The 12,747-nt window shown below is 38.2% G+C and overlaps 1 protein-coding gene across 3 annotated transcripts in view; it reads left to right on the top strand.

Annotated features, from left to right (window-relative positions):
- The window catches only part of LOC109420628 (protein limb expression 1 homolog), a 197,643-nt gene that overhangs the window by 178,234 nt on the left and 6,662 nt on the right, over positions 1-12,747 (top strand). The window contains exon 2 of one of the 3 annotated variants that reach the window (XM_029852849.2): positions 7,395-8,543. The exons of 1 other annotated variant lie outside the window; for it this stretch is intronic. In XM_029852849.2, coding sequence (XP_029708709.2) covers positions 8,468-8,543 — 76 coding nt within the window. In that variant the 5' untranslated portion in view covers positions 7,395-8,467. Of the gene's footprint in view, positions 1-7,355; positions 8,544-12,747 lie in introns of all 3 variants that reach the window. One more of the 3 variants, XM_062850192.1, reaches the window with a different exon arrangement.

Raw genomic sequence — 12,747 nt, 5'->3', positions numbered from 1 at the left:
TAAAAAAAATGTAAATACGCTTTAAAATACACCAAAAACCATTTTGAGATATACAAAACAGTCCTAAATATCAGCCAAAAATACAAAAAAATTGATTTTCCGCGAAACAAAAATTACAAAAATGCTCAAACTATACCCCGTCTAAAGGCGGGATTGGGTATTAGAGGGTTAATGTCTTTCGACATCATATTGTATGAATTACGTAATGATCAAATCTTGCGTAACTTTTTAGACATGGGGTAAATTACCTTTTGAACAGAACAAACGTCAAATGTTCCCTTTTGTTGTAGCTCTAGGTAAGACATCCCCAAACATGCGACGGTGGAGTAGAAATCATTTCTTCTACTGAATCTTGTCCTTATGTGGGGAAATTAATAATTTGCTTCTTCTTCCCAGAGATACCTCCATGGATTTCTCTAATGATACTTGTTGGGACTGCTACGAATCACTACCGGGTTTGTTTCTGTGTTTAGGGATTCCACCATGAATTCCTCTTCAGATACCTCAAAAAAATCCTACAGGAAACCGTTCAGGTTGAATTCCACCAGGCACATCTGCTGGGATTTTTGCAGAAATTTCTGCTATTGCTCCTGCAGGAATTGCTTCGGGACTTCCTCCAGGTATTCTTTTGGAAGTTTTTATAAAAATTGCTTCAGGTATTTGAAGTTTTTCTTGGGATTCTTTCAAGAACTCCTACTGGGACTCCTCCAGGAATTCTTTTTTTTTTTTATCCAAATCGTTTATTTAAAGGCCAATTCGCCGTATGCAGCTTTACGTGGCCGAAAATCATTTCTTACTACTAACAGTAAAACTACCACTTTTTCCATTTTTATTTTTCACACAAGATTTTTCTTTCGAAGCAACTCCAACTGTTTCCCCATGGCCCGCGTTTGGGGAACACTGGTTTACACAAACTTTTTTGGGCTCGTTTGTCTTTCGCGTCGACCGCCGCCGTTTGTTTGTAACCTCGTTGTAGTCACTTGATGAGCTCCCATTGTCGTCGACGTCCGTCCATTCGTCGTCGTTTTGAGGCTTTTGTTCTTGCACATCAGGTTTGGATGCACGAGGTGAAGCTAATTGTTGGCTACTCAATGGTGGGAAATCGTCCCCAGTAAACAGCGTGTCCGGCGAAGGAGAGTTCGGTGCCACTGTTGTTGCAGCAGCGTCGGTGGTGGTTCCGGAATCGGCGCATCTCCTATTCGGATGCGCAGGGTAATTGCACCGGCGGCAAGTAATTGGCTGGTTCATGTAAGAAACCGTCGTGCTTTCATTTGCAATGATTAGGTGTGAGGGTATGTTGCGAATGAGGTTCATTCGCAGCACTCTTACTCCATTAGGAATCCCGGGAAAATAGTGCTTCCATGTTTCGTTTCTAATGGAAATCACTTCTCCGAACTTCAACATGAATTCGGCAACAGCAACGTTGCTAACCGTTGATGGGAGATCGTTAACGCGAACGGTCACTGCGTCACCATCTACGTAGACAGGAATTTTAAATTCCTGATTGGCAGCCACAATTTTTCGCTTACAATTGTGCTCCAACTGGTAGCGCGAAGCGACCTTTTTGTCCACCATTTCAATAAGAATACAATTGCGCGTATGATGCAATTGTATGCCTTTGACATCAGCATAATTAATTTTTAACTGAGTCTCCAAGAACTCTTTCACTGTCCCCACGTCGGGGCGAACCGGGAGAACACTAACGTCCACAACTAGGACGTTTTCGCGAGCAGCGCACATGATAATTCACCGATTCCCAACGAAACAGAGCGAAGTAAATACCGACGTATGCAAGTGTTGGCAGTCAACTGACCAGGAATTCTTGCCAGTATTCATACAGGGTTTTTTTTTCAGGAATGTCTACATGAACTGCTGTAGAGATGTATCCAGAATTTGTAAAGGGTTTTTAAGGACAGACTTGTTAGAATCCCAAAATGGCCGCCACAATGGCCGACTTTGGCACCTATTCACGATTTTCAGGGTACAAATCTCTTCGTAAACAAAACCAGCGCACCTGATTTTCTTATTTTAAGCTTTTTACAAGTGAGCAAGAACAGAATAATAAAATGTACTGTTGTGTGAAACTTGCTTCTTGAGATGTGTGCGTTTGAAGTTCTGATGCACTGTTGATACGGGATTTCAAGACGTTTGTCCTTAACGGTCCAACAAATATTTATTTCACTTTTTGTCCCACCACCATAGAGACAAAAAATCAAAATGAAATTTGTAACAGTATGATTAAGTTCATGGATTTATCCGGGAATTTATCAAAGGATTTTCCTATGGATTCTTTCAGTAGTTCCTTTTTAAGATTCCTTCAGTAATTCCTGCTGGAATTCCTCCAGAAACCCTAATGGAAATTCAACCAGAGAATTCTCCGGGCATTCTTCTGAGGATTTCTTCAAAAAAAAATCACAATGGATGCCTTCAATTCATCCAGAAACTCCTGCTAAGATTTTTCCATAAATTTCTCTATAGATTTCCTCTATGGCTTTCCCAAAGGTTCCTATTAGGATACCTCCAGGAATTCCTTTTGGTATTCCTACAGGAATATTGCTTGGTATTGCTTCACGAATTTCTTTCGTGATTTATTTCGGAATTCCCAAAGATGGTTTTCCTAGGGATTCTTTGTTGGAAATTCTCCTGAAATTCAAACCATAATTTCTCAAACTATAATTCCTGCTGAGATTTTTCTTGAAAATGTTCAAGATATTCTCCCAGAGCTATTTTAAGGAAATCCGCGACTTTCTTCAGAAATTTCATCTGTAAACTTAACCGGGATTTTTTTTTGTTATTTCAATGGAAATTTTTAATATGCTCTTTTAGGGATTTACTCCGAAATTCCTCTTGTGATTCTTTCAGAAATAACTCATGAAATTTATCTGAGAACTCTTCAAGGTTTCAACAGAAATTACTTACGGGATTGTTTTAGGTATTCAGGGTTTTATCCTGTAATTCTACCACTAATAATTGCACGAGTTTTATTAGAGATTCCTCCAGAAAATTCATCTGGAATTTCACCAAAGATTTCTGCAGAGATTCCACAAAGATGTTGCCTAATATTTTCCCAATGATTCCTCTATGAATATCTCTCTGCTTTGCTATTACTGGCGTAACCACTCCCAGTGTTAGGTGTGTCCAGTATTAGTAAAAACTCAAATTCTCAAAACTGATGGTTGGGTTTCTTCATTCTCATCTTTGCTGGGTTTTCCAGTAATAGTATAAGATGACACATAAGATGATGAAGTGCATGGTCTAAATGGATCTTGTAAAATGTACGCATATCGCCTCCACTTTAGCATCTTATGGAACATTTTATACGATCACTGGTTGACTGGGCAAACCCACGGATATTCTTTTGATTTCCCAATAAAAATTGGCAAGTTCCGATTTTTCATGCTTGCAATTAAGGTTTTCTGGTGATTTTATTACCAGCCAAGTGTTTCCAAAGAGATTGCGACACACATGGAGGCGCTTGCTTGTTGATGTCCACTATCCATGTTATGGGTCATTCAAATATGACGACCACCGTTTAGGGGGAGGGGGTTAACACTTCATGTATTGAGTATACAAAGAAAGCGAGACAGAGGGGGAAAGGAAGTCGAGAATGCCCGAAAATCGATGTGTGTAATTTTGGAATATTTTCTTGAAGTAGCATCTTACCCCATGGCAGATGGCTTTTTTCCACCACTTCCGTTTTACGAACCAGTTTTTAAAATCGCTAAAAATTGATGAAAATGCGTAAGTTTAGTGAATATTCGGACTCACGGTAATGATTATTTTCAAAGTTTTTCTATTTTACAATGTTAAAATTTATTTTTATACTTATATTTATATTGAAGGATCAAGCAAATTTTGTCTAATTGCTGTTACCACTTTGAAAGCCTAACATATAAGACTATTTAACATTGAAAACAATGAAAGTTTGAAAAAATGGCATTTTAGCCCACTTTTCCCTACTAAGGTACACTTTTTCTCTGCCCTCCACAACCACTTTAACTGTTTAACACGAAACCCTCATCCCTCTTCAGCACTATATCTTTCCGGCACTACTCACCCGTTGAAACCTGTTTTATGAGTAAAGAATTGATTTAAAATATTTCCCGAATTCGTCAGGTATACCCAATTTTTTTTCAGCCAAAATGCTACTATAGAATGACAAAAACGGGTCATCACTGTATTTGCCTGCATTCCTTATGTAATTCGCCGTAACAGAACCGGTACGCTATGGCGAATTAAGATGCAGAAGAGCCAAGGCTTTGAGTAAAATATTTTTTATTAATTTTTATCGTAAAAGGTTGAAAACTAGCTATGGCCAATATAAGGAGTCATGTAGCATAGAAGCTTAGTTTCGGTAACCAAGCGTTCACTTCATTTTGTTAAAACTTGATTTTGGGGCGTTAAATATCAAACCATCTATGTATTAAAATAGCAAATGAATAAAACTGGAAATCAATGTTATTTTTATTACAATAGGCTTAAACAAGGCAAATAACTAAGAGTGTTTTTTACGGATTCTACAGACCATAATCCACGTAATTATAGATACAATAATGGTCCTATGGTTTCTCATACAACTTTATGGATGATTAAAACTCGGATGTTGACGACTACGCAGTCTTGTTAAATCAAAACGAGTTGTTATCTAACCCGACGTTTCGACACTTTGGATGGTGCCTTCTTCAGGGGAAACTAAAATAATTATATTTTTCTTATTGAATGTGACTGTTAGTAATTGTTCCCTACTTACGATACGTATTTCGTTTTTTGTTTGCTGTGATTTTGTCTAATTTTAACTGTCGGATGGTGTAAATGTTGGTACATACTGTGGATTACATAATTTGTGTTAAAAGTTACATTATTTGTCTTGATTTCAAATTTGATGTCTTACTCTTCGGTTTTTGTAACACTAGTTAATTTTTGGCGTAGACACTTTGGCGCAATTTTGCTTTTTGAGCTATGAATCCCTTTCTGAATTTGGTAGCAGTTCCCTAGTAGTAAAGTTCATCTATGTCCCATCTGAGCTTGTGTTGCTATGCGATGTTTTTTTACGTTGGTGGATGGTTTTGATGCAGTGTAATCACAGCAAACAAAAAACGAAATACGTATCGTAAGTAGGGAACAATTACTAACAGTCACATTCAATAAGAAAAATATAGTTATTTTAGTTCCCCTGAAGAAGACACCATCCAAAGTGTCGAAACGTCGGGTTAGATAACAACTCGTTTTGATTTAACAAGACTGCGTAACCGTCAAAATCCGAGTTGCACAGAATACAGTCAATTCTTCCCCATCTGATGATTAAAACTTGTAAATTTTTAATATTTGGATTTGAATACCTATAAGGCTGATACAAATTTTATTTTGACTTTTTGTCTCCCCCCCTTCAAAAATTTTTGGCTGGATTTTGCATTTTGAGGGGGCAGATGAAAAAATATTTATCAAAATATCGGGTCTTGGGGGCTGTCCATAAACCACGTGGTCATTTTTTTGGACTTCTCAAACCCCCCCGCGTGGTCATTAGTACATACAAAATTTTTTATTCGTCCATACAAAATGGTCATTGGCCGAACCCCCCCCCCCTCATGACCACGTGGTTTATGGACAGCCCCTTGCTCAAAATCCGATAAGTTTTTAATATTTTTCAAATTAAATGCTTTATTATTTTTATCCCCCCCCCTTGACCAGTCAAAGAGTGGTGGGACAAAAAGTGAAATAAATATTTGTAACGGCCTAATAGAAAAATTAATATGGAAAACCGTGCGTCTCCATAGACTGCATAGTACATACAGTTGGGAGCGCCTGTGCGGTGTTATGATTACACTAGTTTAGAGCATTTTTGAACTCGGTAAGCGGATGATCATTTTTAGTGTAGAATCATGCCCTGAGTTTGAAAACGGGAAGGAAAAAAATTACAGTAGAGCGGAATTTTTTTCGACTTTCCATACAAGGTTGATGGTTTGAAATCGATTTTTGTTCTATTTTTAAGCAAAGTCGCTCACTTCATGCATCTCATTCTCCGTAATCAATAATCCGATTGAGCTGATTCATTTACTGTATCTCTCCTACATATGATATGTCAAATGGACGTTGAGAAAAAGTTTTAAATTGATTTTTTCTTATTAAAAAAAAATACATTTCTTCATATATTTTTGGAAATTTTGCTAAAATTTATGGAGATTGTCCCCAAAACTCATCAATATCTTGAATTACATCAATCTGACGCAAAACCTGCATTCAGAAGATCAAACGGTAATATATTCAGCTATCAGCTGAGTTTATTGTGTTAAACAGAAGAATTTTCGTTAGTGGTTGCAGCCAAGCTGTGAGAACAAATACACAGCGCAACATTTTTTTTGTCTCAAGAGCAAACTTATGTGTCTCCGAAGGATTTTGGGCCGCTGAATCCGAATCCGGGCTCAGATTTGCTCCAACACGTCACAATTTTGAGCTATACCTCAATTTAAAGGGCAAAATTTGCGATTTTGGGCTTTTTTGACTGCAAGCCACTAAGCATGGAAATATTTGTTTAAGCAATCAAAAGTTTAATTGGTCAATTAACATCTAAATTAACGACTCATGCAAAATATTTCGTTTTACCTAATCAAATTTGATAGATTTAAGCATTTTATGTGAGTATGAAAACTTGCATGCAACTTTTGGAGGGTGACTTGTATGGGAAATATCGTACCTAACATAAATCGCTTAAAACTATCAAAATCGATTTGGTAAAACGAAATATTAAGCATGAGACGTTAATTTAGGTTAATTGACCAATTATTCTTTTGATTGATTAAAAAAAATATGTCCATGCTTAATAAATTGCAGTCAAAAAAGCCCATATCGCATATTTTGCCCTACAAATTGAGGTATAGCTCAAAATTGTGACGTGTTGGAGCAAATCTGAGCCCGGATTCGGATTCAGCGGCCCAAAATCTGTCAGAGACACATAAGTTTGCTCTTGAGACAGACCAAAAGTTAATTTTTGTTACGCTGTGATATTGAATATTTTTTTTCCTTCCATCAGTACCAGGCTGACCCAAACACTGGAGCTCAATCCCGATCTTCCATCTGAAATCAATATTATAGCTCCCTTTATCCTCCCCAGGGATCTATTCGGCCTAAGAGAACATAAGAGATCAATTAAACCGTAAAACCCCCCGAACAAGTTCAAATTCGACTTTTAGCTGATGGAAACTTGCACGCGCGCGCGCGCGATCGTCTTAGATCTCCAACAGTAATCCATCCGTCGCGTCGTCGAGATCGTATAGGGTACATTATTGATGGGGAGAGAACGAGAAAACGGCAAAGAAATACACTTCTCATGCAACCAATTATTTTATTTTTCAATTTAGTTTCTTCATCGAGTGCGTGTGTTTGTGATTGTATTGTAGGTCTTTCTCTCGAGAAGTGAGTACCGTGCGAAGCCCGCAGAACAAACAAGAAAACAGAAGAAAAAACCAATCTCAAGAACCTAAGAGGGAAGGAAAATTACCATAAAGGAAGCCGGGACCGGACAAACGAACGGCCAAACGAAACCAGCTTCCAGTAGTGTTCGGATTCGGGTGCGGTGCGCGTGTTGTTAGGTCTCTCGAGGGGGATCATCGTCATCGATTTGGCTTCGTTCGTCGCCGCCCGGTGAGCAGAGACTTGGTGCGGCGCAAGAAACGAACCGCTCGCCAGGGAGCACCGCCTTGCTCAGTGCTCTCCAACGACCGCTTTCCACATGCGCGGCGAGGGGAAGCCGTTTCGCATCCCGTGTGATGATTTATCCGGAAAGCGTTAATCTTCTGAATGAACCATTGAAGGAGACGCAGAAGAAAAAGCGAAGGCGGAAAAGGGATTACAAATACCGGTGCTGCCGCTCTTCTGGTTGCTGCTAGAGTTACCACTACTACATCTATTGTTGGTACGCCTCCTACTGACTGACCAGCAGCGCCCCGTCTATCCCAAATTGCGACCGCGGTGGCAGCAGTATAGAAGTGGCGGACGAACCGTAAGGCAAAAATCTTTTAGGTGAAATTTGAGAACCAATTGGCCCTCTCCGCACGAACTCTTTGCTTCGGGTCGTCGGTTAGGCTCTCTTTTTTTTTTGTTACCTCGTGGTTCAACATGATCTGATCGGTCATCCGTCGCTGAGTGCTAGTATTATCAAAACAAAAAATAAAACAGCATACGAAACGGTCAAAAACACAGAAAGAGTAATCGAAGAGAAAAGATCAGGAAGTGTACGAAACAGAAGAGAAGATCAACAAACAAAGGCGCTCGGACAAAACTTAAAACTGAAGTGTATTAGTGGTTCGAGCCGTGTGTGCGAGTGGCTAGGTGATATTCGGGCCAAGATCGATGCTGCTGGACCGATCGAGCCGAAGGGCCCAGCTCTGCTAGATCGCGTGGATTGAACTATTATCGAAAGTGTTAGCAGTACTTCCACGGAGCCGTCGGTCCACATCAAACGGGTGCCAAAATGATGGTCTACTCAGAAGAACCCATTTGGCCTATGCCTCATATTCCGGCCCTCTACGACGATGGAGACTATGGCGGTAAGAAAGACAGACAGACAGACAAAAATATGATGAGAACAATTTTCTGGGAACGTTTCCGTGCCTTCCTCCATCCTACCAACCACTCTACTTCAACATCATGAATGACTACCGAATTTAGCATAGCATTTGAATAAGTATGAATGAATGTACCGAATTGGGGTGTGAAGCAAATGGGAAGAAAAATATAACTGATCAAGTATGAATGATACGATACCCTTCTTAGGCCTCGGGATTGCGGCGTCGGTAGCCAACGGAGCCCGGAGAACTTTGGAAACCCGATAATTTCACGGACAATCAACAAATATTTACCTTTGGGAAGGGAGCGCTTTTAAGCATGAGAGTGCGCTCCGATTGACATTGTGTGGAGTTTTCTCGGAATCCACAGGGCACCGAGGTGCTTCTTTGATTGTTGCATTAATTTTCGGTTGGATTTTCTGATCGGAGATTTTCTCACGAAGTGGCCGCTGAAGGAGGATCGTTTAGTGAGTGGTTTAACAGCATAATTATGATATTGCACTCCTCTCAACGCTACGGTGGATATTTTCATCGATCCATGGTTTTCTATGAATTTCAAGTGAATTGTGACAAAGGGGTTCATCATTTGTCCGATACTTCCAGAGCGATTAGTTTTAATTCGACCATATATGTTTAGTTCTTTTTCTTGCACCAAATCAATTATAAATAAAGTTTCAACATGCATATAAATATAGATATTTGCTAAGTTTTTCTTCGTTTGTCGTAGTCTGGATTGTCTGAATCGATACGAACGTACTATTCATACAACGTCCTTTCCACCATATGTTTTAATAGGGTGTTAGGAAATTCCACCTAATATCAACACACGCAATTTCAATATCCAGAATACCCTTCACCCCGAATTCATTAGCAATATAAAGTTTTTTTTCTTTAATTTTCAATGTTTGTCCTTTTATTTTGGATCATGACCGAGAACATTTTGAAGATGTTTTTGTATGCATTATGTGGTACATAATTGACCGGACAAACGCCGATTTTCATTCAATATTTCTAAGTTTGAGATAGGGTGACTAAGGGTATTATCGGCAGGTTTGTTCTCATCGTCAGGGGGGGTTTTTGTGGGCCAACTCTGATATCAACAGGTTTCAGAAAACCTCCCATGACGAAGAGAACAAAACTGCCGCAAATACGTAAGTTCCTCCACAACAACTATGGTTTCTTTGATGAATTTAGCTAAAATTTTTACACGATATCATCGACTCCACATAATTTTGTGAAATTTATGCCATCGCCATGAAATACGAGCATATTGATCATCTACCCCAACGGGAGAGAGAAAGGATCTTGGGATGGAGAAAAGCACAGAAAAGTACATGCAAAAATGATAAAATATAACTTTCAATGAATGCACTACATCCATTTTACATTGTTTTAGTAATCTGTGTTGAAAAAAATTTGGTTTTTGAGGAATAAAATGATTTCTGATGAGATTGGGAAAATTGTTTTAAAATTGGGTATGACAGAAAAAAAGATCCACTTAGCAATTAATTCTGAAACTTCAAAATTTCGCCAAATTTTCACACGTTTTGCTTCTGAGTTTATGCTGTTGTGATGTTTTGACATGTGAAATTTATTTTGACATGAGTATTATCAATTTTAGGGTAATATGGGGCGAGTTCATTTTTCCTGGGTAATATAATTGGTAAAATTTTTCCAAACTACAGAAGTTATCTGTAAGCAAGAATGAATGCTATTAATCTACAATACAACAATAATTCAGCTTGCAGACATACAGAAATGTACTTTTTTGAACAATTTTTATGAGTTTTGGTCGACTAATGCAAAGAAATGCACATGTTGTGAAGGTTATTAAGGATTATTTGATATTATTTGATACTATTTGATAACTCAAAACACTCTGACGTCTGTTTATCGCAATGATCACCTCCATCTGCTTGTATTAAAGCTTGCTGGAGGTATATTCTATCTTATACATTTTGATAATTACAAAATTTCAATGTATTGTAAGTGGTACAAACGGGTGTTCAATCATAATGCTAATTTTTAACATCAAATTCCATTGTCGCTTCAATACACCCATTCTCAGAATCAAAAGTTTACAAAAAATAATTCGTCAGATCATCTTGCTGTCTTCTGCAATATTTTTTGTTGGAATGCAAGGAATAAATGTGCTGAAGGTACCAACATGATTTGACGTTAGTATCTCTTGAAATCACTCATTTCACGTTTGCGCATAATTTAACACCAGTGTGATTTTATTTTGCAAGTTAACATTATAAGTGCGCACCATGTGTGCCACTTGTAATACATTGAAAATTTGTAATTATCATTGTGTATATCATAGAATATACCTCCAGCAAGCTTTATTACAAGCAGATGGAGGTGACCATTGCGATGCTCAAACGTGAGAGTGTTTTGAGTTATCAAAATAGTATCAAATAATATCAAATAATCCTCAATAATCTTCACAACATGTGCATTTCTTTGCATTAGTCGACCAAAACTCATAAAAATGTCCAAAAAAGTACATAACTGTATGTCTGCAAGCTGAATTATTGTTGTATTGTAGATTAAGAGCATTCATTTTTGCTTACAGATAGCTTCTGTAGCTTAGGGAAAATTTTACCAATTATATTACCCAGGAAAAATGAACTCGCCCCATATCACCCTAAAATTGAAAAAACTCATGTCGAAATAAATTTCACATGTCAAAAACATCACAACAGCATAAACTCAGAAGCAAAACGTGCGAAAATTTGGCGAAATTTTGAAGTTTCAGAATTAATTGCTAAGTGGATCTTTTTTTCTGTCATACCCAATTTTTAAACAATTTTCTCAATCTCATCAGAAATCATTTTATTCCTCAAAAACCAATTTTTTTTCAACACAGATTACTAAAACAATGTAAAATGGATGTAGTGCATTCATTGAAAGTCATATTTTATCATTTTTGCATGTACGGTGGATCTTTTTTTTGTGCCGGTCACTGTAATAGGATCGTCACTAACGCGCATAAAGCCCTTTACCACAGCGGGGTAAGAACAACAGAACTGCCTCTAGATTCAATTATCTGAAGTTAGTTTCACAATAAGTGTTTACCGAGTACTCGGAAACGCAGTTTCAAAAATACTGGACAGTTACATATCTAAGGAAACAAAGATCCACAATCGGATTCACAGTTAGCACAAACAAATGAATCAGCATGCTTAATGCTTTGCCCACCATGCTGCAATTTAGCTTAGACATATTTGTAAGATACTTCGCCACCCCTAGAGATGACTACTCAGCTGTCATTTTGAAGTTTTTTCCAACACTTCTATACCGGAATAGCTGATTCACGGCCAATGAAGTAATGTGATGCTATACTAATGTAAGATCACTTGGAGCGAGGACTACTTTGTCCTAATTCATCAAAAGTGGAAACAACGAGCAGTGCGTTGATTGTAGTTTTCTCTAGCAAATCGAGTACCCATGGGTGGTAAATGAAAAAAAACAACACTCCAGACATCGTCATTGAGCACATCCTTTGGAGATGGCCAAATTTTGATTGGATCGTTATCATTTTGCCCTTTTGCCACCATACGCAACATCCATAGATCAATATTGGTCGAACAACAGCTGTGGGTAACTCTCGCTGAGACCGTCCCACTATTTACACCATGTCTTCAAAAATGTTTAAGGTGGCGATTTTCTGAAAGTCCTCCCCAAAAAAGTAAGGAAAATGTATTATTGTATGTTAATCAAATTGGTGGACCCCCCGTTAGTTAGAGCCACAAGCATTGTGGTGAACCCCTCTATTTTGGTCAATTGTTGGCTCATTTAAACCGTTATATCTCGAAAGTTTCGCCAGAAACCACTTAAAAACTATAGGTTGTTGGAAAGAGAAAAGATAGAGGTACTCTTTGCAGTTATAAAAAGTTTGGTCGGCCATATTGATTTCGGCCGCCATCTTGAATTTATCTACCAAAACATTTTTTTCACCATGTTGGCAACCACCGATTTTCAAATTTCTTGCGTCAATCGAAAGCTGGGACATTTTTACACAACATATCGAAAATTTAGAGATGTATCTTTTTCCTATCAAAAGTTATCTGCACTTTTGTAAATCATGACACGTTTTCTCCATACATTTCCATGCGCACCGGCAATGACACGCAACAGCATCAAAGTTGGCGCCTGCTTGTATACACAAACGCACCTACAG

This window comes from Aedes albopictus, chromosome 2 (assembly GCF_035046485.1).
Source record: "Aedes albopictus strain Foshan chromosome 2, AalbF5, whole genome shotgun sequence".
NCBI lineage: Eukaryota > Metazoa > Arthropoda > Insecta > Diptera > Culicidae > Aedes > Aedes albopictus.
This window is presented reverse-complemented; position numbering and strand designations above follow the sequence as displayed.